This window comes from Panthera tigris, chromosome A2 (assembly GCF_018350195.1).
Source record: "Panthera tigris isolate Pti1 chromosome A2, P.tigris_Pti1_mat1.1, whole genome shotgun sequence".
Taxonomy (NCBI): Eukaryota; Metazoa; Chordata; class Mammalia; order Carnivora; family Felidae; genus Panthera; species Panthera tigris.
In genome coordinates this window covers 14,354,923-14,380,351 of record NC_056661.1, presented here as the reverse complement: position 1 = coordinate 14,380,351, position 25,429 = coordinate 14,354,923, and the positions used below count along the sequence as shown (strand labels likewise).

Genomic DNA, 25,429 nt, shown 5'->3' with positions numbered 1-25,429 from the left:
TGTGTCTCTGACCTTGTTTCCTCCTACTATCTACCTCTATCACTCTGCTCCAGCCACTATGGATTCCTTGCTGTTTCTCAAATAGCCCACGTCCCTTCTGGAAGAGGATATTTGCCTCTTTCTTCTGCCTGAAAGTGTCTTCCTTTTTTCCACTCCTCATCTAGTTAATACTACTCCTCCGTTAGATCCCATCCACCTCCTCTTGGAAGCCTTTCTTGACCACCTCCCAGGGGCATGTCTGTCTTGTTCACCATTATCTCCCCAGCACCCAGCACAGTACCTGGCTTATAATACCTGCTCAGCAAGTAGTTGCTGAGTAAATTAATGAAGAAAGGTCTCAGGAGGCGACAGGCAGGTTGAACTGTTAAAAAATTTTATTAAAATGTCCAAGAAGTACATTAATATCCACAGTGTCAGATACCACAGACCCACAGAACACTGCAGCTCACAGCAAAACCAGCAGAACCCGAAGCTGTTCACGCGCGCACACACTCACACGCATGCCACGCACGCGGCACACGCAAACACACGTACATCCCAAAGGGAAAGACTAAAAGACAAACCACCCACTTTAGAAAAGACCATAGCCCCCTCCCACCAGGGAGCTGGGTGGAGGCCGAGCAAGGGACTAAGGGGGCCAAGGGCAGGGAGCATAAACCAAGCCCCCCCCTAAAAAAAAGTTGCACCCCCAAGCACCACCCCCAAAGGAAAATTATTTTATGACATGAATTATTGAAGATGTGTTATTATATTTTTAAAAGCAAAAAAAAAATTATCAAAGCAAGAAGGCAAATGTACATCCCTGGGCTTTCTCTATAACTATAAGGTGGAGCAGGAGATAATGTCTATAGCGGGGAAGACTGAAGACCATGGTCAAGGATAAGGGTCTAGTTTGCACTTCTCAATCTTTTCCTAAACCTGCCTGTGCATATGAGAGAGTATAATTATGCTTCAGTCCATTCCCCCAAAGTAAAGGCGATGTTTGGAATCAGACAGATGAAGGACCAAATCCTTTCTCCTGTCTTGGCTGTGGATTCAAACCAGTGCCTTTCTCTTCTCTGAGCCTCAGTCTTGTTATGTGTAAAATGGGGAAATAATAGTTCCAAAATCACTGGGGTATTGAGAAGATTCAAAGAGATAGTGTGGGAGTCCTTAGCACAGTACAGACTCCATAGTCGTTGGCTATGATTATTCCTTCCCAGGAGGAATATAGGCTCAATCAACACATTTCTTTCTCTACTGAACCCTTGGACCATCTACTTTCTTATTTTTCTTTCTTGCAGAGGGCCATTCCCCACTGTAATTTTTAACACAGGTCCACAGACTTTTCCCAGAGGAGAGGAGTTCAGAGGGGACAAAACATGAAGGATACCATGGGGGTTTTCCCTGCCAGAGATCAAGGAGCTGAATCCTGGCCTCTGGCTCGGAGAACTATTTTACAGGTTGCCAATTGGGGGAACAGATTTAGTCAGTTCTTTCCCACTTAAAAGATTTTTAAAAAGCAACGAGAGAAAAAATGTGTGTGTCTCTATGTGTGTGTGTGTGTGTGTGTGTGTGTGTGTGTGTGTTTCAGTTTTTAACGCTGTGCATTTCTCTACAACATGACCGCAGGAAGATGTTACTACTTCAAGTTTTAAGCATTTCTAGTCCACCAGGCAATGAATGAAGACAGGGATGGGGCAGGAGTGGGGGCAGGACCCAGGGCAGGGGCACTACCAATGTCTCTGGAGGGACGGGGATGGGCACTGAGCTAGAAAACTTGGCACCTCCTTGATCCAGGAAGGAGGTTCTTTGTCTCCCTGAGAGATGGAGGGGGAAGAAATCTGGGCTCATCAAGCCCTAAACATCCTCTCATCTGTGTGTGTGAGAGAGATTCACCACACGTACAGAACCACCAAATCTCAGCACTGGACTAGACCTGGGAGGGTAAGCAATACACCTTCCTTCTATTCCCGTATATTGCTCTGACTATTCTGACCCCTAACTCTGAGGGCACAGAAGGAGGTTATTCTAAAAACATTCCTAAAATTCAGTACATAGGAGTTCCATACTCCATTTATCCACCAAGACCAGAGAAGGAACTTGCGCTGAAGTCCAGGGTGAAGGAAGACAGCTGTCAAGTTCAAGCAGTGTGTTTCCATGGAGTTCTCTATTCCCAAAGCCAATGACCTTAACTAAAAGCTTCAGCCTGCATTTAGTAAACCTGCACATCTGACAGTTTACTAAGCCTGATCTTCTGGTGTGAAAAGCAATTCCTTAGTGTGAACCCAAACATACACTCTTGCACCTTCATCAAAGCCTTATTTCAACAACTGGTAATCAGCCTTGCCAACAAAAGACTTAACCAATGCAAAGAATGATCTTTGCTGATTGTGCTTCCCTTCACTGGGAGATGGTCCCAGAGTTCAGCCTGACTAGAACTGACTTTTCAGATACATGGCTATGCCTGCCAAGAGGACCTTGTGTACGTAAGAAAGAGGAGAGAGGAGCTTTTTACAAAGGATTGTGGAGGTGGGGGGGGGTGTGGTTTGGGGCTCAGGGACTTCCAGACCCTCTTGTTTTTCTCTGGGCTCTGTCTCCCCAGGTGAAGGCTCCGGGGAAGGTGTGGGAAAGGGGTTGTGCTTCCTTTTGCCTGGTTCTTCAGCAGAAATTCCCTTCTTCCTTCTCCCAGTCCTCTGCTGGGTGTTTCTTGTGTTTTCTGCGCTCCTTGTGCGATTTATGGTGGTGATGCTGGTGATGGTGCTGGTGGTGGTGATGATGTCGCCGCATCCGATGGGACCGTCTGGCTGCAGGGAAGTGAGGGAGGACAAGGAAGTGGCAAAAGGTGGTGAGAGGCGGGTGGCCTGATATAGCGGGCCTTTTCATGGAAAGGAGAAACGAAGGAAACACCAGGCAGGCTGGTAAGTTCTCACTTATCTGCAAGGCTGCATTATCAGGCAGACATTCGGCCAGATCAAAGTGTGTAGCAATATGACGGGGGTTTTTTGTTGGTTTGTTTGTTTTTTGCTTCTAAAATTTTTGTTAATGTTTATTTATTTTTGAAAGAGAGAGACAGAGCGCAAGTGGGGGAGGGGCAGAGAGAGAGAGAGAGGGAGACACAGAATCCGAAACAGGCTCCTGGCTCTGAGCTGTCAGCACAGAGGCTGACGTGGGGCTCGAACTCATGAACGGTGGGATCATGTCCTGAGCTGAAGTCGGATGCTTAACTGACTGAGCCACCCAGGCGCCCCAGTAATATGACATTTTAATTGGAGACCACAAATAACTGGAAACCTGTGTTGGGGTGTCTGGGGACAGCCACTTACGTTTGGTGCAGACGATTTGGGGCTGGTCCCACTTGCCATCGCTCCGGCATCGGATGACGGCCACATGGTGCTGGGTAAATCCTTCATCACATTGGTATCGTACAGTGGCATGAACATTATACTTGGCCTTGCGAGCACCAATGGGTGAGGCATTCTGTACTGCTGGAGGGGGACCACACAGCACTGGAGACAGAGAAACCACCGGTAAGGGAAGTGACCATCAAGTCTGGGGCTGAACTGGTTTCTTCTCTTGTTGGGAATAATTATACCCATCAGCAGGTCCTGCTCTTCACTCAGTTGTGACCTCACATGGACAGAAGTGACGGTGTCTGTCTCCTCTACCTAACCCAGGAGATCCTTAGGGGCGGGAACCTCCTGGACACATCCCATCCTCCTTAATCCTTACCCATGATAGCAATGAAGGTGGGAGATAAGAATGATATGAGTAAAGGAAAGGAAGAAAGGACATGAAAGCTGTCACGGACACATAAGTAAGAATAAGCAAAAGTATAAGAGAAAGGTGGACACGAGAACGCGTATAAGTGTTCCCTTAATATGTAAAGAGCTCTCACAAATCAATAAGACCAACAAACCTATAGAACGTTATGCAAAGGAGATGAACTTGCAGGTCACAGGAAAATAAATACATCCAAATAGCTTATGAACCTATGAACAGTCTGTTATTCTCATCCTTAAAGGCACGCAAACTCCCCTAACAAGTAGGTCTTATTTTTTCACCGCCCAGATGAACAAAGAACAAAAGATTTGAGAACACACAGAGTTGGCAAAGGTCGGGAAAAAATGGGCACTCTCACACAGCACTGTAGTGAAAATTGGGCAGGGCTGACTTACATTTACACATTTAAAGAAAACAAGGACCCCACGAAAGGCAGAGGCAAGTGGTGGGGAGGGTAGCGGCATACCTGTTCCCTTCTTACAGACATAGGGGAGGTTGTAGTTACAGGGAACGTCGTTCCAGCGCCCGCTCTCATGTGCAACCATCACCACACAGTCCTCCCCACCCGCGAAGAAATTGTCAGGCTGGTTCTCCCGCCAGTTCTCATATTGCTGCAGGAATAGGGAGCAGAGAGGCTCAGACTCCGTCACGGCTCACTGTAGGACTCCCCTGGCCAGCCTACTCAAACTTGAAGGACTCAGTGTTTCTATCTCTACAACGGGCACCGTTCTGCCGGATGGTGGCCTCCACTGCACCCGGAGTCACCCCTCCTCTGGCTGCAGGGCTGCAGTGCCCTCTTCCTTGGCCCTCCTACCTGCTTCCTTTCTCCCTGACAGTCTAATCTTCCACCTAGGTCACTCTGAGATAAATAGTTGAGCAAAGGTCCAGGAGGGATTCCCGGAGAATACAAGCGGATAGCTGAAGACTCAAGGGTAGAAATGATGCAGGAAGGGAACAGAATTCCAAGCAGAGGGAACAGCTAGCACGAAGGCCCAGAGGCAGGGCGGTGCTTATCCTGTTTGAGGAATAGAACAGAGGCCAGTGGGGCTGGAGCTGCTGGGCCGAGTTGGGGTATGGTGAGTGGGTGGGCAAGGGCCAGTTCTTGCGGTAGAGGAGGTGGATTTTTTCTTATTTTTTATTTTAAAGCAGGCTCCAATGCAGGGCTTGAACTCACAACCCCGAGATCAAGACCTGAGCTGAGATCAAGAGCCAGATACTTAACCAACTGAGCCACCCAGGCGGCCTGAGGAGGTGGACGCTTTGAAACTGTGGTAAAATACATATAACGTAAAATTGACCATTTTAACCATTTTTACGTGTCCGGTTCATTGGCATTAATAAGATCCACAATGTTGTGCAATTATCACCACTGTCTAATCCCAGCACCTTTTCATCCCTTCAAACAGAAACTCTCTCCCTATTGGCAATCGCGCCCCATTCTGCCCCGCCCCCAGCCCCTGGCAACCACCGATCCACGTTCTGTCCCTGCGAGTTTGCCTATTTTAGAAACTTCACGTCAACGAAATCACACACTCTGTGGCCTTCTGGCCTTTTCCACCGAGCAGGTTTTCCAATTTCATCCACACGGTAGCACATATCAGCTTTTTACCTGAATAGTATGCACCGTATGGATGGACCCCATTTTGTTCATGCATTTCTCTTTTGATGGCCATTTGTGCTGTTTCCACCTTTTGGCTACTGTGACGAGTACTGTTGTGGACACGAGTGTACAAATATCTGAGTGAAAGATCTTTCTTCTTTTGGGTATCTACCCGGGGGCGAAGTTTCTGGGTCCTGTGGCAATTCTGTGTTTGACTTTAACTTTTTGTGGGCCCGCCAGACTGTGTTTCACCGCAGGAAGAGGTGGATTTTTACCCTGAGAACAACAGAGAGCCTGAGAGGACTTGAAGCAGGGAGAATCCTGATCTATGATTTTGAAAAGGTCCCCGTGTATAGGTTTTCCTTTTCGGGTGGACGCGTTCTGTAACCAGATGGAGGCGATGGCCGCACAACGTTGTGAAAGTATTAAATGCCACTGAATTATATGCTTTAAAATTATTAATTTGGGGGCACCTGGCTGGCTTAGTCGGAAGAGCATGCGACTCCTGATCTCCGGGCCATGAGTTCGAGCCCCACGCTGGGTGTGGAGATTAGTTAAATAAAACATTTTTCAAAGGGGGCACCTGGGTGGCTCAGTCGGTTAAGTGCCTGACTCTTGATTTCGGCTCAGGTCATGATCTCATCGTTCGGTTCCTGAGATCGGTCCCCATGCGTCAGGCTCCTTGCTGACAGCACGGAGCCTGTTTGGGATTCTCTCTCTCTCCCTCTCGCTCTGCTCCTCCCCCAATCGTGTGCTCTCTCAAAAGAAATAAACATTTTTTTTTTTAAAGAAAACTTTAAAATGGTTAATTCTATGTTATATGAATTTCACCACAATTTTTTAAAAAGTCCGCCTGGCTGCCAGGTGGCGGGGCTAGAGGGTAGGTAGCAAGCGTGTGTTTTGGAAGGTGGGGCTTGGGGGGCTGCTGCAGGGGTCCCGGTGAGTGATGAGGGAGGCTGGTCAGGCAGGGGGCAGTAGGGAAACGGGAATATCTTAAAGTCCATGGCTGGAGGACCCGGCAGTGAGCAAGAGGAGACCTCAGGCCCTAGTCCTACGTTTATAACTTCAGTCACCGGGTGGGCCGGGTGTTTACAGGGCTGGGAAGTCAAGGGTGACCTGGAACTTCGCTGAAGCTCCCTTCCCAATCTCAGAGCCACGAGGAACTTTCATGGTTGATTTGCACAAGAGGGTAAAGTCAGGCCAGAGCACAGAGCCCACGCGGCGTATACACATCCCATCGTTCTAGGGAGACCCAAGCCTGGCTCCTGCCACTCACCAGCCCCGTGTTGTCCGTCCACTGGAAATCCCTCTCCACGATCCTGTCATTCAGGCCGATCCAAGTGTTTTCACGCCCAAAGCCTGCGAGGTGGGGCATCCTGAGGGCTGGGTGCCCACCCCTCCCCCAGCCTAGGCTGTGGGCCGGAGGAGGGGTGGAAGGTATGGGAGGGGAGGACCCAGCCCCTCCCCAGACTCTGTGTGGGCTGAAGGCGGTGTCCCCCCCCCCCTTCCCAAGCAGATGAGAGTGGGGGGGGGGCATGAAAAGGGCTGGAATTAGGCTCCAGTCTTGCCACGATCAGTGGCTTAAACAAATAGCCACAGGAAGGAATAAACAGAGACTCATCAGGTTTTGCAGAAATTAGAGTGAGGGATAGGAGAGCCAGCAGGCCGGGCTGGACCAGGCAGGCGGGTGAGAGACCTAGTGAGGGAGTCAGTCACTGAGTGTCTTCAAGGATAAGCATGTGTTTGATTACATTGAGGGACAAAACAAGAATGAAGGAACCAGGGAGTTAACAAATGAAAGAATTAACAGGGGATGGGATGGGGAAAATGTGAATCATTGGATGGATGAACAAATGGCAGAGGGATAATGAATAAATCAATAAATGCCAGATTTAATTGATGCAACACTCTTTTTCTAGATTTATGCGGAGCTCCTTCCTCATTTCATCCCCCACGTCACAGATGCTTCTTCATTGCCCTCTTTCCCCTGGCTCTGTTTTACTTGTCATCAGTGCACTTAGGACCAGCTAAATTATAGTATAGATTTATTTAATTAGATATTTACTTGTTTGCCTATAGCCCTTACAAGAATGTCAATCCCTGCAGACAGGACAATATGCGTCTCACTCACTGCTGTGTCCCAATGCCCGGAACGGTGCCTGGCACATAGCAGATACTCAGTAAATATTTGGTGAGTTAATGAATGAAGTGAAGTATGAAATAACAAGTGAATAAATGGACATATGAATTAAAGTGATCAGGGCTAGCATTAATAAACACAGCTTCAGAAAGGTAGTGTCTTCAGGACCCTAGGGGATGCCCTGGCAAAGGGACCGCAAGGGCCACCCCGCCCACTCCAGAGTCCCTACTGTTAATGAAGCTGTGTTCCTCGGGTGAGTGGACGCTGGTCAGGTGGCCCGCTCGGCGGCGGCAGTCCCTCTCGGCGTCCTCCCACGCCCGTCGATGGGCAAAGTAGCGGTAGCAGTGGCCCTGGAACTTGTGCCAGCCGTGGTCACAGCCCTCTGTGTCTGGGAGGTGGGATGGGAGCGTGAGGGAGACTGGCCTTGTGTCAAGGCCTGCCCTGCTGGTCATGAGCACAGCCAGCGCACCAGAGAGAAGGCCAAAACCAAGGTCACTGTGGGGCCAGATCACCCCTCTTCCTCCCCCCATCCTCCTGAGGCTCTGTCCCCCCACCCTTTTTACCTCTCCCCCCCCATATTCACTTCTTTGTCGCAGGAAGATATTCAACTGAAGATCATTACACCCATCCCTCTCATCCCAACTCTGATGTCGCCTCTGATCTGGCCGCACCCTCTGTGTGGACCTGGGAACTCAGGAAATGGTCTCAGGAAGCCCTAAAATTTCTCTCCCGGCAAAAGGCTCAAATAGACATTTCTCCGCAAAAGATATACAGATGGCCAATAAACACATGAAAAGATGCTCAATATTGTTAGTCATTAGGAAACGCAAATCAGAACCATGATGGGACACTATTTCACACCCCCTGGGATGGATAGAATTAAAAAAAAAAATGGGGCATCTGGGTGGCTCAGTCAGTTGAGCCTCCGACTTCGGCTCAGGTCATGATCTCACGGTCTAGGAGTTCGAGCCCCGCGTCGGGCTCTGGGCTGACAGCTCAGAGCCTGGAGCCTGCTTTGGATTCTGTGTCTCCCTCTCTCTCTGCCCCTCCCCCATTCATGCTCTGTCTCTCTCTGTCTCAAAAATAAATAAACATTTAAAACAAAAATTTTTTAAAAAAGGAAAATAACAAACGTTGGCAAGGATGTGGAGAAATTGGAACACTTGTACATCGCTGGCAGGGATGTAAAATGGTGCAGCCACTGTGGAAAACAGCCTTGTAGTTCCTCAAAATGTTAAACACAGAATTGCCATACGATCCAGCCATTGTACTACTGAATATACACCAAAAAGGATGGGGGGAGAAAAAAGGAAAACGTTGTCCAAACAAAAACTTACACACGAATGTTCATGGTGGCACTATTCATATTAACCACAAGGGGGAGACAACCCAAATATCCACCAAGCGATGACCGGATAAAGAAAATGTGATCTCTCCTTACAATGGAATATTATTCAGCCATAAAAAAGAATGAAGCAATGATACACACTGTGATGTAGATGAATCTGGAAGCCATCATGCTGAGTGAAAGAAAGCAGACACAAAATGACACATAGTGCATGACCTCATTTATATGAAACATCCAGAACCAGCAAATCCATTGAGACAGAAAGTAGATTAGTGGTTACCAGGGGCCGAGGGAGATGGAATGGGGAGTGACTGCTAATGGATATAGGATTCCTTTTTGGGGTGATGAAAATGTCTTGGAAATAGCTAGAGGTGGTGGTTGCACAATATTGTGAATGCACGGAATGCCACTGAGTTGTACATTCTAAAAAGGTTAATTCTATGTTACGTGACTTTTATCCCCAAACAACAATTTGTCATCTGTTCAACTCACGGCCACAGAAACAGAGATGGAGACCTGAAGCATATGTGAGAAACATGTGGCCCAGCAACCAGCCCCCTCTTGGTACTGTTTCTGGGGTCTCGGTAGAGACTCACCTTTCTCGCAGAGGCTACCCCGTAGCTGGGGAGGCAAAGGCAGACGAACGTGTTGACCTCATCAATGCAGGTGCCTCCGTTCTCACAAGGGCTGGAGACACAGTCATCAATATCTGGAGGGGTGGGACTGAGTTAGAGGTCAGCCTCCCCTTGGCTCCCAGTCCCCACAAGGAACCAGGCAGAAGATGAGGTCATGGTCCTACCATCCATCCTGGACCTGCGTGAAGCAACGGTGGTCTGCGCAGATGGCCCAATGACTCTGGAGGTCAAGGGGGTGGAGCCTCAAACAATTAGCATGAATTAGCATTAATGAGAGCAGATGCCACTGGGCCAGCTGAGAGCCAGAGTGTGTGGAATGCTCCACTGGCCTTCAGAAGAGTGAAGGTTATACTCTGGCAAACAGACTCCTAGAATGTTGAAGATGGAGGGTCCTACCAGAATGTGGAACTTGGGGAAACTGAGTTCCATAACATTTGCAAGGACTTGCACAGAGGCACAAAGGTAGAGCTGTTTGTAGGTAGAGCTAGAAATCAGTTGAACTAGATATCAGCTGAGCTCTCATTCAACCAATTTCTGTGTAGATTGTGCCTGAGTGACTTGGGCAAGTCACTTCCCATCTCTGGGACTCATTTTCGTGTTTGCAAAATGGTGATAATAATAGCACCTCCTCAAGAGTGGTTGTCGGTGGAGGGTCCATGGAAGAGCTCACGAAATTACATTGCTTATATTTATTGTTATAATTCTATAATTAGTATGGTTGTGAAATGAAATAACGTGCAGGGCTCAAGATTTATGTCATTTATATTTATTGTTAAAATTTCCTAATTTGTCATGTTCCCTGTGTTGGGCTTTGGGGCTAGGAAGAACCCCCTTGGATCAGGGAGGAATCTGAGCCTTATCATTTGTCTTTTCCTCTCATCTCTGCCTGGTAGTGATGGGTGGCAGGACACCTGAGCCATGGTCCCCAGGACAAGAGCTCAGCTGTTTGGTGCTGCTTCACCTAATTGGGACTGAGTTACTGGATCCAAAGAAAGGGGGAGGAGAAGGGAGCATCTGAAGCCGGCCTTTTATCCCTCAGTCCTCATGGGGATGGCTGCTGAGGTAGACCCCAGGGTTCTGATCCAAACAAGTCTAGGTTCAGATCCTGAGTCTGGGGCACTCACCAATCTCACAGTTCTCCCCGGCGAAGCCCTGGTCACAGCTACAGCCGTACATGGTGCCGTTGGCTTTACAGGTGCCCCCATGCAGGCAAGGGTTGTTCTCGCAGGGATCCAAGGGGGCTGCAGGATGGACAGGCAGTGTAGAGAGGAGGCAGGCCACCATGTCGTCTGCCTTCCTGGAATCCAGACCTAAGACTCCCCCAAACCCTCTCTGTGGAGTCCCCTCTATAACTTCCCAATAGGCAGTTGCAATTGTCAGTTTCCTCTTGCATTCTCCTCTAATGAGGAGCTTATTCCTTTCAGGAACTGCCCCAGAGCATCTGTGGGCCACTCTGCTTATGGAAACAGACTGTAGTGGAACTAGCTTCCTAAAGCTTCTTTTGGGAAGTCTCCCAGAACATGGATTTAAGTGCTTCCCTGACTTGTCCCTCTCTTCTGGACATGGCCTGATGGCCATTGCGCTTCTCACAACTTGGAGCACAGAGGTGGATGTAAGGTCCCAGGTAGGGTATGAACAGCACTAGCCAAGAGTGAGAACTATCACCTCCTTCATTCTGGTGGCTCAATCTTTTTTGATGCAGTGGTTGGAGAGGTGCTGGATTATTGTAGTTATAACCACGGGCTCTGGAATCAGAGAGGTTAGTTCAATCCCTGACTCTGCCACTCATTAAGGACGCTGGACAAATTACTTCTCTGAATTTCGGTTGCCTCATCCACAAAATAGAAATCAAAACAGTTCATCCCTCTCCCGGTCCTGACCGTAATGCCACGTCCAGCTCTGTCTATATCAGCTTGAGGCATCTTCAGAGGTCTCAGCATTGCTCTGTATGGATTTGGCACTCAGGGAGCATTGAGGAGTATGTGTCCTTGTCCCCCTCCCCCACCATTTCCCCCCTCAGCTGGGCTTCCCTGGAAGCAGTTGAGTCTCCCCTCCCCATCTCAGAGGCCCCGATGCCTTGGTGGGTGGTCTCCACCCTGGAGCCTGGGAGGCACAGAGCGAGAATTCTCATCCTATCCCAGCCAACCCCCATCCCTTATCAGGGCAGCGTCCAGTCCTCCACTGCGTAGACACCAGAACCAAGGCCCAGAGAAGAGCAGGGCCTGGCTCGAAGCCACACAGCAGAACAGTACAAGAACCAAGACTGGCCTCCCAGGCTCTGTTCTGAAGCCCAGTTTAAGGTCCCCCTCTCCAACTCCTATAATCCAGAATTTGTTTCTGAATTTGTTTCTTGGCCCAAGGCCTCACGAGATATTAAGACGGTAATAAGCAGTTGCCTCCTCCCTGGTCTGATCTCTGCCGTCTGATCTCTGTTCTCCCTGTAGTCGCCAGAGGTAGCCTATGTAAACCTGAGTTAAATCATGTCCCTCCTCTGCCTAGGTCCCTCCATGGCTCCCCCAGTACCCTCAGAGGAAAAGCCAAAGTCCTCACTGCAGCCCATGGGACCCTGTGTGATTTTTTTCCCAACATCTCCCTGCCCTACCTCCTCCTCTCTTCCCCTGGCTCATTCTGCTCCAGCCATACTGGCATTGCTGTTCTGCTACATGCCAGGCAGAGGTCTGCCTCAGGACCTTTGTACAGGCTCTTCCCTCTGCCTGGAATGCTCTTCCCCTAGATTTCTGCATGGCTCCTCCCTCCCCCTTTCAGCCTTGCTCAAATTTCATCTGGTTAGAGAGGCCTTTCTGACCCCCCTTCTAAAACTAGAAAACACCCATGGGCATCCCCCACCCTTTGGTTTACTTTTCTCTTTTGCCCCTATCACTTTCTAACTTCCAATGCAATTTGCTTATTTACTAAGATCATCATTATTTGTCAGCACCTTCCCCCAGAGCAGTGATGTTCCACACGGCAGCCATATATAGCTATTCAAGTTTAAATTCAAATGGAATAAAAGTAAAAATGCAGTTTCTCAGTCACGCTAACCACATTTCAAGGGCTCAGTAACCACACATGACTGGTTGCTACCATATTAGCATAGCTCCAGAACATTTCCATCATTGGGAAAGTTCTAGAATGTTGCCCTAGAATGTCAGCTTCCACAGGGCAAGGGACCTGGTCTCAAAACGGGGCCTGAAACACAGCGGGCACTCAATAATTGCTCATTAACTGAATGAAATGAAGGTAGCTGCTGGCCCTTCTGTAGCGGTTGGAGCCTGTCCCCGGGGGTGGTGGGCCCAGAGGGGCCTGGGGCTGGTGTATCTGTCCCTGCTATCACCCCTGCACGTGTGTGCACACGCCTGGGGCTGCTGGGTGCTGGGACGCGTGAGCCCCGCCAGGTGCCCTGAGCTGCTGACACCTACCCACGGGCTGGCGGTGACTCAGTCGCTCACTGGTGCTGCATTTATTTTTGGCTTCATTAGCATTTCTGCTACAAGCAGGCGGGTGGGTAGGCGCCTGGGTCTCCCCCAGCGTTGGCTGCCTCCCTCCACCCAGGCTGCCGCTGGCTTCAGTCTAGAGCCAAGAAAGCAGCAAAGTCCAAGACAAATCCAGCTGTAGTCTTAGGGGCTCCACCCAAAGCACTTTCCTTAGCACCCCTAGACATGGTTGTCCTCCCACCTCTCTGTTCACCCGTTTCTAGCTCCTCTGGCTTGGAGCTTCCTTCCCTCTGCCCATCCCGCCCACCAGTCTCTTCTCTGCTCCTTCCCTGGGTGAGCTCACCCCCTCCTCAAGACCTCAGGCGTTTGTTTTTTATACCAATGAAATATGCATTGTATGAGCTAGTGTTTGAGACAGACTGTTGTCAGATGGCCTGGATTCAAATCTTATCATTTACACTCCTCGGGCTGCAAGATTCCGCACAAGTCATCTGACTTCCCTGTGCCTCAGTCTCTCCATCTGTAAAGTGAGGATCTTACTAGAACTTGTTCCACAAGGACATCATAAGGATTCACCAAGTCGATTGCAGTAAAGTGCTTAGAACAAGCCAAGCATGCAGTCTTTAGTGACGCTTGCGCCCCTGCCCAGGGTCTGCTTGCCTCCTGGGCATCTAAGAAAAAAGGCTATAGTCCTGGAGACGGCCCGGAGGTGACAGGGTGGGCGAAGAAACCCTGCATCTGCTATTTGCATTGCCACTACACCTTGCCTTCAAAAAAAGGAGCAAGTGTAAAACCAATTGTGTTAATAAGAGTGTTTTGCAACTCAGAATAAGTGTTTTTTAATTAGCTGCTGCTGCTTTTTTTTTTTTTTTAAAGCTCAATTGACCAAAAAAAAAAAAAAAGCCAAAATTTGCAGGCTGAGCTAGTGGGCAGACCTAGCCCCAGGGAAACAGGGCATTTGGCTTTCTCTGGACTCCACTAGGCACAGAACAGTTAAGGCTTCCACAGACTTGGGCTCTGATTGAAGTCTGGCCACTGGCCACTGACCAGGAGGCAGTCATACCTCCCTAAGCCTTATTTTGCGTTCTATAAAACGGGGGTGATGTCCACCCCTCCCGCCCCTTCCCAGCACCCACTTTCCCTGTGGCTCGAGGCCCCCCCGACGATCCACCATCACTGAATCCCAGGTGCAAATTCCCACTTGAACAGAAAGCCCTCTTTGTCACGCTTCCTCCCTCCAGCCCCGCGTCAGGGTGCCTGTGTCCAGCTCTGTCTTCCCAGACTGAGGCTTCACTGAAGGCCAGACCCCAGTATTGCACAGCACCGTCTGGCTCAGAGTGGACATGAACACGACTTATCCCCCAAATCAAACTCCACCCAACGCCTCGTTATTCCCCCCCTCGCTGTGCATCAAAACTAAGGTGTAACTTCACCTCCTGGCCTTTGCCCAGGCTGGTGTCCCTTCCAGGAACACCCTTTCCGCAATTCAACTCTGCCTAGTGAGCTCCCATCTCCAGCATCATCCCCTGCTAGAAACCTTCCCAGGCCCCCCAAAACAATCCTTCCTCCCAGATCTGGGCGCCCCAGCCCCTGTCCCCAAGCCCTGACAACAGTGGGCTGGATGAGACCACAAGCTTTGAACTCACCCTCCTCTGTAGTTCCATTTGCTGGGGTCCCTGGCAGGGTCGGCTCTTCTCCACTCGCTGCCTCCTCCCAGAAGCCCTCCACACCTGGGCTCCCTGAAAGGACCTCCAGCTCAAACTCCTCTGGGCCCAGGGAGGCCGGCAGTGGGGTTCTGGGAGAGTCACCCGGCACTGTAGGCTCTCCTGAGGAAACTGAGACAGGCTTGTCCGTGCTGGCTGCCGTTGGTGTCCAAGGAGGAAGAACAGGCTCCCCTGGGGGGCTGCTGTCCTGTGAAGGGGCCAAGGCTCCCAGTATTCCCTGGGTCACCATCTGGCCCTCCGGCTCTGGATGGGGTTGGGAGCTTGAGGAGGCCACTGTGGACATGGCCAGGACTCCAGCCTCGTCCCCTTGGTCCACGGACATGAGGGACATCACTACGCTTGAATCCACGGCCGCTCGAGGGCTCAGGGTGGGGCTTTCAGCTCCCTCAACCACATGGGATCCAGGTTCCCAAATCCCACCAGCATCACTGGGGGCCAGTGTGGCCGTGGAATCTGTGGGCCCCGCCATGGCTTCTCCATTTATAGTGGCCCAAGGCTCCAAACTTGGGGTGACCCCAGGAATCAAGAGGACTCTAGGAACACCCGAGGGCGCAGATGGGGGGTGGGAGTCCAGCCCTTCACTGTGCAGTGAGGGCCACGTGCCCTGTGCCTTGTCCGTGGTGGCCTGAGCGCCAACAGTGGGGCTTTCTGCTGTGCCGAAGACCCCAGACTCAGACCCCGAGATGTCTCTCACTCCCGTGGGCTCAGTGGCAGTCTCAGTGGCGGCGAAATCTTCCGCCACATTCCTGTCCACAGCAGCTTGTGGACTGGATCTGGGGCGCTCAGCTTTGCTGGGCCCAGTAGGGCTGGTCCCCCCAATTTCTCCCAAGTCTGCCCTGGGAGAGTTAGGACTGGCTTGTGTGTCTGTGGCTGTCTGCAAAGGAGCTACTGCACTGCCTGCTCTGTGGCCGCTGACTGTCGGGGGTGTGGCCTCTCTACCCTGTCCTGTTGGGCCTGAGGAGAGGGGCAAGGAATGCATTTCTGGATAGATAGGGTCCTGGGGGACAGCCTCGGTGTCTGAGGCAGGGGAGGGTGGTACAGAAGCCACGGCCTCACTATGCCCCTTGACCCTGTTGGCCTGCGTGGGGAGGGGCGTCGGGTTTGGATGAAGCCACAGTTTGGGGGCACGAAGCATGGCCATGACAGGAAAGTCTGGGGAAGTGACCATGGGGGATACCTCCCAGGAGGCACTGCTGGGACCCTCTGAGGGGTTGGGTTCTAGGGCAGTGACCTCTGAGGGAGACCAGGACAGTTCAGGAGCGGCTGGCCTCACACTGGGGCCCTTGGCTTCCTCTAGTTCCAGACCGGCAACGCTGCTGGGGCCTGGGACGCTGGGTGGGGCCACGGTCGGGGGCCACAGCCAGGGCTCTGGGGGGCTCCTGCCACCAGGGGAACCTGCAACAATATCAACAAGAGTGATTCTAATGATCTCTCAGCAGTTCCTTCTGTTGAGTCCCGTTCCAAGGAGGAGGGGGTTTCTGAGGCTTGGTGAGGCCTGAGGACCCAGCTGGGGTTTGGAACCTCTTTCCCTGTCCTCCTCAGACCCCCAGGCAGGTCCCACCTCTGCCTTGGACCCCACTCACCAGCTCCAGGCACATCCACTTCATTGGTCAGCATAGCCCAAGGGCTTTGGCTCCGGCTATCCCCTGAAGCATCTGTGGCTCCTGTGGCCAGCAGAGGCTCCACGTGATTCCCAGCAGCCTCTGGGGTCAGGGCCTGGGTGCTGGCCTCAAGCCCCACCTCCAGGCCTCGGTGGGGTTCCTGCTGCTGGAAGTGGCGCCCATTCAACCCTTTAAAGCGTCCCCTCCTCCTGGGCACGGGGCCAGTGGGAGTCGCCTCCGTGTGAGCGCCCACTGCCGTGCTGGGGCTGCTAGGGCTGGGGGTCACTGTGCTCGGCCACACCTCTTCAGCCTCCCGGGGGGGCCTTGAGGCTAGCACGAAGCCTCCAGGAGCAGGGCTGCGGGTCGCCTGAGACTCCTGCTTCTCTGCCAAGATCAGAGGCTCTTCTTCCCCACTGGATACTAGAGGCTCCTGGAAGTCAGGGGTGACCATCTCCTCCCCAGTGCTGGGTTTCAGTTCTTGGGCTGGAGGCCCTTCTGCTGACAGAATCTCCCCCTCATCCCCAGATGAGGGGGTCTCTGGGTCTCCATGTGGTGGTGTAGGATGATGAGCTGTGGGAGAAAGCCGAAAAGGTTGTGTTAGGAAGGTTGGCCAGGAAGTTCTGCCTGAAGTCTACCCCCACTCTAGCATGCTGCAGCGTGAACCGTCTGTGTCTCTCTGTTTCTCTGTGCCCCTCTGTCTCTAAAATCTCTGCGTGGTTTCTGGGATCCCCTAAACCCAGAGAGAGGAAGGTGTGAAGTTAACACTCCTACCGTTCAGGCTGGGGCCCACTGTCAAGGTCAGTCAGCTGGTCATGGTGAGGGGTCAAGAGACAGCTAGGTTCCTGGGTAAAGCTCAGGCAGTGGCCAATTCTCATGGGGGCAGGTCAGACCTGGACCATAGCTTCTCCCCCAGGGGGAGGAAGCTCCTAATAAGCGTGGCCTTCCTACAAAGGGATTTTTTTTCCCTCTTACACATTAGTCTTAGGTCCTTGGAGTCAGGTTCCCAGCTTCTGAAACTTTGGTCCCACTCCAAGGACTAGGGTCATCCCCAGTCCCTGGAGGTGTGGCCTTGCCTTGGGGCCATGGCTAATGGAACAGCACTCCCTCCTCCGGGGATGCTTATGCACAAGGCTCCAGCTAAAATATGCTCCACTCAGAAGCATGTCTTTCAGGGACCTTGAGAGATACAGCTCACTCTCAACGGAACGTCCCCGCCAGAGTTTGGCCTTTTCGGGCCCCGACCCTACCCCCAGGGCGGGGCTCCTAGGGAAAGGGGCGTGGGCTTCACCGAGGGCGTGGCTTATCTCAGGGCGTATTTCCAAGGACGTCTCTCCTCGGTCTGGGCTCCGCCTCCACTAGAAAGGAAAATTCCCAGGGGCGTGGCCTTGACCAGGATGTATAGCTTTGGGGCGTGGCTGCCAGGGGACGCACCTTCCAGGGGCTTGACCTTACACGCACCTCGGAAGCAGTAGGCATCGAAGCGCGCTCCGGGCGCCGGGAAGCCAGTGCGGTTGGCGAAACGGTAGACTGTGCGCACGCCGGGGGTTGGGCCGCCGCAGCGCCGGCGCGGCGTCTGGATCGGGTAGCGCACGCTGCCGTCGGCTAGCCAGCCCGGGTCGCACTGGTCCAGGCCCTCGTGCCAGGCCAAGTGCAGCTGTCCCACCGAGGCTAGCGCGGCGCCCTGGCGGCGGCACTGGGCACGCGCGCCGGCCAGTGTCAGGCGGCGGGCCGGGCCCACATAGAAGACCTCGCCTGCGGGAAGGCGCAAGCGAAGGTCAAGCGGGCCTGGGGAATTCTCCCCTGAAGCCCGGGAAGGGGGTCCCACTCTGAACTCCAGCCTGGCCGGGTTTGGGTGGTGGCTAAACAAGGCGGCGACAGCCACCGCCGCTGTGCGCACCCCCGCCCGCATAGTGGTCTTTACCTCTCAGGCAGTGCTAGGAAGAAGAGGGCCTTAGCTTCTTTTTACAAATGAGGTAACAGGCCTTTGAGTGTGTTGGGCTCCAGAGAAAGGGAGGATCTTGGCGCGGGGAGGGGGCTCAGAGAGTAAGAGAAGGGTAGGAATAGGGAGAGGGGCCAGGGAGGGGGAGAGTCTCAGAGAAGAGACAGGGCCTCAGAGAGAGGGAAGGGGCACAGAGAAGGAGGGGCTCAGGGAGGGAAGGAAAGCTCAGAGAAGGGTGAGCCCAGATATTGGCTGCAGGTTTATAGAGGGATGAGACTTAGGAGAGCTAGGCAAGGACTTAGGGAGGAATGGGGGTTGGGGAGGGTAATAGGTACTCAGGGAAGTGAGGGTGGGGAGTCCTGCCAGCCCCAGACTTACCCCCCAGCTCACGGGCAAAGCAATACACATCGTAGAGTTCCCGTGGGTCGCGCCTCCCATAGCTCCTCACCCCTGGAAGACTGCTACGGTCGCCATAGCAACCAGGACGGGACTGGGTGATAGGATACCTGACAAGACAAGGAGGGGGTCCCTCTCAAATATGTGCGCCTGGGGCCCCCAAAGACCATCTTTCCCCAGGAGCTAGGTCTCCACGTCCCAACCCTGTGTACCCCCTCACCGAACAGTGCGGTCAGAGAGCCACCCGGCATCACAGTTGTCAAAGCCATCTTCAAAGGCAGCCTGCAGGTGCCGTGGGGCTGCAATGGTGGCTGAGCTGAGACGACAGGCCTCCTGGGCCTCTGCGAAGGTCAGTGCATAGCGATCCTGGGCTGCCCGGTAGTGGAACACGACACCTGTTGGGGAACATCCAGGATAGGGGGCTGACTTATGCTGCAATCTTCAAGAACTGACCTCCTTCTTGCAGAATGCCCCTTCTCCCAGTTTGTTAATAATAAACCTGCTCCCCTATGCTGCCCTGTACCATGCCAGACTGATATGACCCCATTTTTAAATAAGGAAATTGGTAACGATGACCGTAAAGGGCTAACATGTGTCTAATGTTTACCATGTAGAAAGCATTTATAAGCAAGATCTCAATGAAATCTTACAACAACACTGTGATTATCCCCATTTCCAGAGGAGAAAACTAAGGCTCAGAGACGCTGAGGCACATGTTCCGTTCCACACAGCCAGTATGAGGCACAGCCAAAATTCATAACCAGGATGATCTGACTCCAAAGATAGCACTCTTCATGCCTAGGGTTAGACCTTGGAGGTGACAGGAGGCATGGAGAAGAGGGAGATTCTTCCTTTTAAAAATAAAATACATGCTGGGGTGCCTGACTGTCTCAGCAGGGTAAGCATATGACTCTTGATCTTGGGATTGTGAGTTCAAGCCCCACGTTGGGTGTGGAGATTACTTAAAAATAAAATCTTAAAAACAAAAACAAAGGAATTAAGTACATGTATTGATAGGGAAAGCACAGGTGGCAATGGGAGATCAAGTGGTTCTTGCCCAGCCTGGGAATGGAGTCACAGAAGACTTCCTAGAGGAGGTGACTTGTAAGCCAGGATGGGAAGCATAAATAATGGGCTCACTGTGACTCAAATTCTGATTTAGGATGAAAGAAATGGCTGAGCAAGACAAAGGAATGAAACATTCGATTCCATTTTATCAAACTCCGAGCTCCTGGAAGACAGTGGCTGCGTCTCAGTTATGATTATGTTCCCAGCACCAGACTAGCATGTGGTAGGTAGGTGCTCAATACATGTTCAGTTGAATGAATGAATTGAACAATCCCAGAAGTAGATTTTACTTCCTTCATCACTTATCGGTTTTCTTCAAGGTTTATCAGTTTTGAGCAGCGAGGCCGTGTAAAAGGGACAGTTGGCTGACCCCATAAAATATGCAGTGAGACACTGTTGGGTGGGAGAACACTGTGCTCCAGGACAGGTGGTTCAGGGATTTGCCCATGGCCAGCATAGGTCAAGGTAAATCGACTTCCCAGCAAGAACCCACAGGATGTTTTACACACAACAATCCATTCATTTGTCAATTGAGTCATTTGTCAATTACCTATGGAGCGTCTATTGTGCCACCCCTGTGCTAGTAGGACTTTGCTTTAATAATTAAAAAACTTTTTGTTTTGTTTTGTTTTGTCCACCTTGATCAGTTAGGAAAAGAGTAACACTGGCTATTTCAACAGAAAGAATTTAATACAGGAGTTGGTTAAACAGGTATTTGAGGACTGTTACTTACTTAATATATATTTTCAGTTGGCTATGAAAAGAAAACCTCACTCTTATTTTATTTAAAAAAAAACATCATTTTATTGTAAAAGGAAATTTGTATTCCTATTTTATTTTTTTAAAGTTTATTTATTTTGAGAGAGTGAGCATGAGAAGGGAAGGGGCAGAGACAGAGGGGGACAGAGGATCCGAAGTAGGCTCCACGTGGACAGCAGAGATCCCATGTGGGGCTTGAACTCACGAACCATGAGATCATGACCTGAGCCAAAGTTGGATACATAACTGACTGAGCCACCCAGGTGCCCTTGTATTCCTATTTTAAACAGAAAGTCAATATCCTTTGTCTTATGTGAAAGTAGGTAACCATGAAAGGGACTTATAATAAGGTTAGGAGGGGCGCCTGGAAGCTCAGTACATTAGGCATCTGACTCTTGATTTCGGCTCAGGTCATGATCCCAAAGTTTGTGGATTGGAGCCCCACATTGGGCTCTATGCTGACAGTGCGGAGCCTGTTTGGGATTCTCTTTTCCCTCTCTCTCTGTCCCCCCCTCACTTGTATTGTCTCTCTCTCTCTCTCTCTCTCTCTCTCTCAAAATAAATAAACTTTTAAAAAAAGCTTATGAAATCCTATAAAATACTGTGGTCCACAATAGATGGAGCCAGAAGCTGCTTTGTCTTAGCTAAAAGAGAGAGAAGTATTAAAGAAAGGGTAGCACTGGAGGAGACTTTCTTTGGACTTTACTTTGTCAGAAGAATTGAAAGGGAATCATTGTTCAGGGAGTGATTTCTAAGGTGACATTCTGTAGGTGAGCTTCAGGCTCAGCACCTCCCCTCCCAGCCTTGTCCTCTCCCGTCCTCAACTGACCTGTCACCTCCAGGGGCACGAGGTCCTGCTCATCCTCTATGCCCCTCACCACCTGGCAGCGGTAGAGCCCAGAGTCGCTGGCTCTCAGTGGTCCCAGTAGTAGCGTCGCGTTGGCCCGGTGCCGGGGGTAGGCAGGCAGTGAAACACGTCCCTGCCAGCCCTTGGCCACTCGAACCACATTGTCCTTGGCCACCAGAATAGGCAAGTCCTGCCGCTGGCCTGATGCAGTCCGCACCTTGGTCCACTTGATCCGAGGGGCTTCTCGGCCTGCATCTGGCCATGGTCGCAGGGTGAAGAGACAGGGCAGGGCCACTAACTCTGCCAGCGCAGCCCGAACCAACCCCGACCCCACCTTCTGCATGTGGAGCCCCTTGTTGGCGGTAGCAGAGGCAGCAGCAGTGGCATCCTGTGTGCCTGGGGTGGAGAAGGTGGAAAGAGGACCTGACTCAAAGACAAAGACCAGCAGAGACTGCTACTTCTCTCACTTTACAGATAAGGAGACTGAAGCCAGAGAGGTTAGGTTGCCTACAATATCACAATGCAGTGAACCAATCTGTGATGTGCACCCCAATCTGTGAGCAAAAGAGGAGTCACATGCCTTCATAGCGGTGCATCCACTCAAAATCCAGACCCTGGCTGCCAGGGATTTGACTCTGTCACTGACTCACTGTGTGGTCATGGGAAAGTCACTTAACCCCAAAGTCCAGTAAGAAGCAGCCATTAGAAGGAAAATGTGCTTGAGGAGTACCTTCTTGACAACAGGGGCACTTTATACATAGCGATCAGCTCATTTGATTTTCATAACCATAGGCAGAAGTAGCCATGTCTCACTGTCTTTTTGGAGGGTTGAGGAAACTGAGTCTCAGAGACATCATTGTATTTGCCTAACCACAGAGAAAATCAGGGGGCATTTCCAGTGCCTGGGCTTTTAACCATCACTGGGGAGATGCCAGGGAGAGTTCTACATACCTTATTTCTATTGCCCCGCCCATGACAGGCATCACTAATCAATCTCTGCACTGTTTTCATTTTTTCTCTCTCTCTTCAGCTCAGCTCAGCAAAACAGTGAGAGGCAGGAACCTCCAGCCTCTGCTGGCAATGACTAAAAATAACCTCTCAGGTGTCTTGTTCACTTTTGACTATTCAAAGACCTTTTTCATCTATTCTCATTTTATTCTCCAGACCAAGCCAGGGAACCAGCAGGAGAAAGCTCTAGAGTTAAAAAGCTGCCCGATCTTGTCAGTCCCCCAGAACCCAACCTCTCCCACCCCACAAAGCTAACTCACTCTGTTCCCCAGCCACAAACAGCAGCATCTGGAGCATCAGGAGGCCCAAGGCCCAGACAGACGTGGCCCCCATCCTGGACCTGGAAAAAGATGGAGACAGAGGGAGAATGGGGGTGAGTACAACCCACCCAGTTAGTGTGGAAGGACCAAGTCTCCCCATTCTACAGACCTAGAAACAGACTCAGAGAGGCTAACGTGTCACTCAAGGACACACAGTCAGCAAGCAAGGGTTAACCCAGGATCCAAGCCCAGGACCGGCTGACTTCAGAATCCCAGCAGTGAAGTTTCACAGTCAGAAGTAAGGGTGTTAAAGTGAATCAGACCTGGTATTGTCTATCTGCCTGTTCCTTGCTGTGTGACCTTCAACAAGTAGATTAGCTTCTCTGTGCCTCAGTTTCTTTGTAGGTCAGCTAGGGATAACATCAGGTAGTTGGAAGGAATAGATGGGTAAATACAGTCAATATGTACGAAATGCCTAGAACTGCCTGGCATGAAAGAATAGATTTGAGCTGTTTTTTAAAAAATGTATTTATTTAATCTCTATGCCCAACGTGGGACTCGAACTCACAACCCTAAGATCAAGGGCCACATGCTCTTCTGATTGAGCCAGCCGGGTGCCCCTGAGCTGTTGTTATTACTATTATTGTCCTTAACACAGCCAAGATCAAAATCCCATCTTTCATGTTGGCCTCACCCATAAGACTAGGATTCCAGGAGGGCAGTAGCCAGTCCCAGTCAGCCTGAGGTCCCCAGTCCTCGCAGTAGGCTGGCCTCCAAGCCAGCCTTTAATCTGGGTTTGCTGACTGACACGATTCTCAGCTTCAATTCCAGGATTTGGTTGTCGCCAAGATTCTATTCTTGGTTTCTGGGATTTTTGAGAAGCTGCCAAGTCCCAGCTGGAGGAAGGGGCCTCACCCCTGCCCACCCCACCCTCCTCCTGACTTCATACCACCTGGCAAAGATGCCTCCTAGGTCCACAGAGAAACTCCAGTTGTGGGTCCAGCCTTCTATAGGGGTTGTGGCCTTCAGACATAAAATGGACAATTACTGAGTGCCAACTGTAAGTAAGGCCCAATCCAGGCACCAGGACACAGCAGTGCCCTCCCAGGCCTCACATTCTTCCAGAGACCAGAAACTCTGGGGAGATAGTCCCTCCCCAAAGCCTCACAGCCCCTCTGTACCACTCCCCTCACTGGGGCTCAGGAGGTGGGGACAGATGGCAAGTTAGGGCATCCTCTAAAAATCTAACTCTTGCAGCCTCCCCCAATAAAAGAATAGCCCTGAGGAGGGGAGTGTAGATAGCATCCAGCATGGGGGCTGTGGAGGACAGCTGGTCCCATTCCCAGTGCTCTTTCCCTGCTCCCAGAGTCCCTACTGGGAGGCCAGCCGGGGCCCTATCCGTGGTGCTGAACTCTAGGGAGGCAAAGCAATGACATGCCCACTTGGTCTCCTTGTCTTCCTCTGGCAGCGGCACCACAGCCTCACCTGGGACCCAGAGAGGGCTAGCAGTTTGCCTAGGGCTGCACAGCGGATCAGAGGCCAGGCCTTGGGATGGTGCCCCCAACTACCAACCTGTAAACCTTAGCAACTTCTGCCTCCATTCCAGGCTGTCCTCATTTCTCCCCCTTGGAATCCTGAACAAGTGCAGGCTCCTCTGATGGCTGTACAAGGCCTGACAAGGTATTAGAGGGTGGGGCAGGACTCTGGGCTGCACCTGCCCAGGAGGGCCTTAGGAGGGGGTGAGTTCACAGAATTCATACACACACACACACACACACACACACACACACACTTTGTATGGTTAAAAGGACAGACTACATTCAGGGGCACCTGGCTGGCTCAGTTGGAGGAGCATGTAACTCTTGATCTCCGGGTCGTGAGTCCAAACCCCGAATTTATTTAAAATTTAAAAAAATCTCTGCCTCTTTCTATACATTGTATGACCCTAGACAGGTTGCTTCATTCTCTGTGCTTCACTTTCCCCACCTGTAAAATGGGGCTCACCCAACATGTACCTCATAGTGTTACGGTGAGGATGGAATGAGCAAAGACTTGTGGGGTGCTAGAAATGTTAAATTAAGAATCAGCTTTTTGTATACAAAGCCTCATGTACACATGCAAATGTACAGAGGTGATCCAACACAGTGACAGTTTCAGGTGCACCCTCCCACGCACACACATACCCTCCCAGAGGCACTCTGTTCCCTCCGCTTGCACCCTCACACACCCACACCCCTTCTCTTAAAATACTTCCTCCCTAGAGCAGCCAGAGGTGAGCATTTACACAGCTGTCTGGGGCTTGTCCCCTCATGAATAATGCATAAGCCTCATGCATATGCAACAGGGGCCTGTGGGGCATTGGAGGAGGGGCGGTGCTGAAGGAGGGTGTGTGTGTGTGTGTGTGTGTGTGTGTGTGTCCCTGTCCCTCCCTCTGACCCACCTCCTGTCTCAGTGGGCACTGAATGTGGGTGTGTTGGCCAGCAGGCATTTTTGTGTGCCTGGGTGTGTGTGTCGGGGTGCTGTGTCCAGGCAAGGATGTGAAGTTGTGCCCTGTGATGTGTGGATGTGTGCATCGGTGTGCAGCAGCTCTGTGCGCTGCGTGGAGCATAGGGGACCCACTGTGGTCTCTGGATGTGTGGGTCCAAGTGCCCCTCCGCAGGGGCCGTAAGCACATGTGTCTGTTTCTGGCCTCGGAGTCAGGGCATATTTGTGTGTATGGGCATGATCGTGGAACTCCTCAGAGGAGAACTGAAGCCAGGCTCAGTAAACCATCTCGGGATGCCCTTTGGGGACCTGAACCCCAACATCTCCCCTATTAGCACCCCAACTCTGCACAAAGATCATATCTCACACCCCCATGCTTAGGGTCCACACTGCCAATCACATGGAGAGGAGCCCCTTGCTGTAC

The 25,429-nt window shown here is 51.4% G+C and overlaps 1 protein-coding gene across 1 annotated transcript; it reads right to left on the bottom strand.

The window, feature by feature from the left end:
- Positions 1–351: 351 nt before the first annotated feature.
- Positions 352–22,594, bottom strand: NCAN (neurocan). The gene is given in 15 exon segments (XM_042977061.1): positions 352–2,786; positions 3,306–3,488; positions 4,229–4,373; positions 6,639–6,721; positions 7,732–7,890; positions 9,447–9,467; positions 9,470–9,559; positions 10,610–10,726; positions 14,566–16,038; positions 16,227–16,814; positions 17,703–17,996; positions 18,562–18,689; positions 18,800–18,974; positions 21,236–21,649; positions 22,522–22,594. Coding segments are annotated over 15 exon segments (4,089 nt in total). The 3' UTR covers positions 352–2,640.
- Between the last annotated feature and the right edge of the window lie 2,835 nt (positions 22,595–25,429).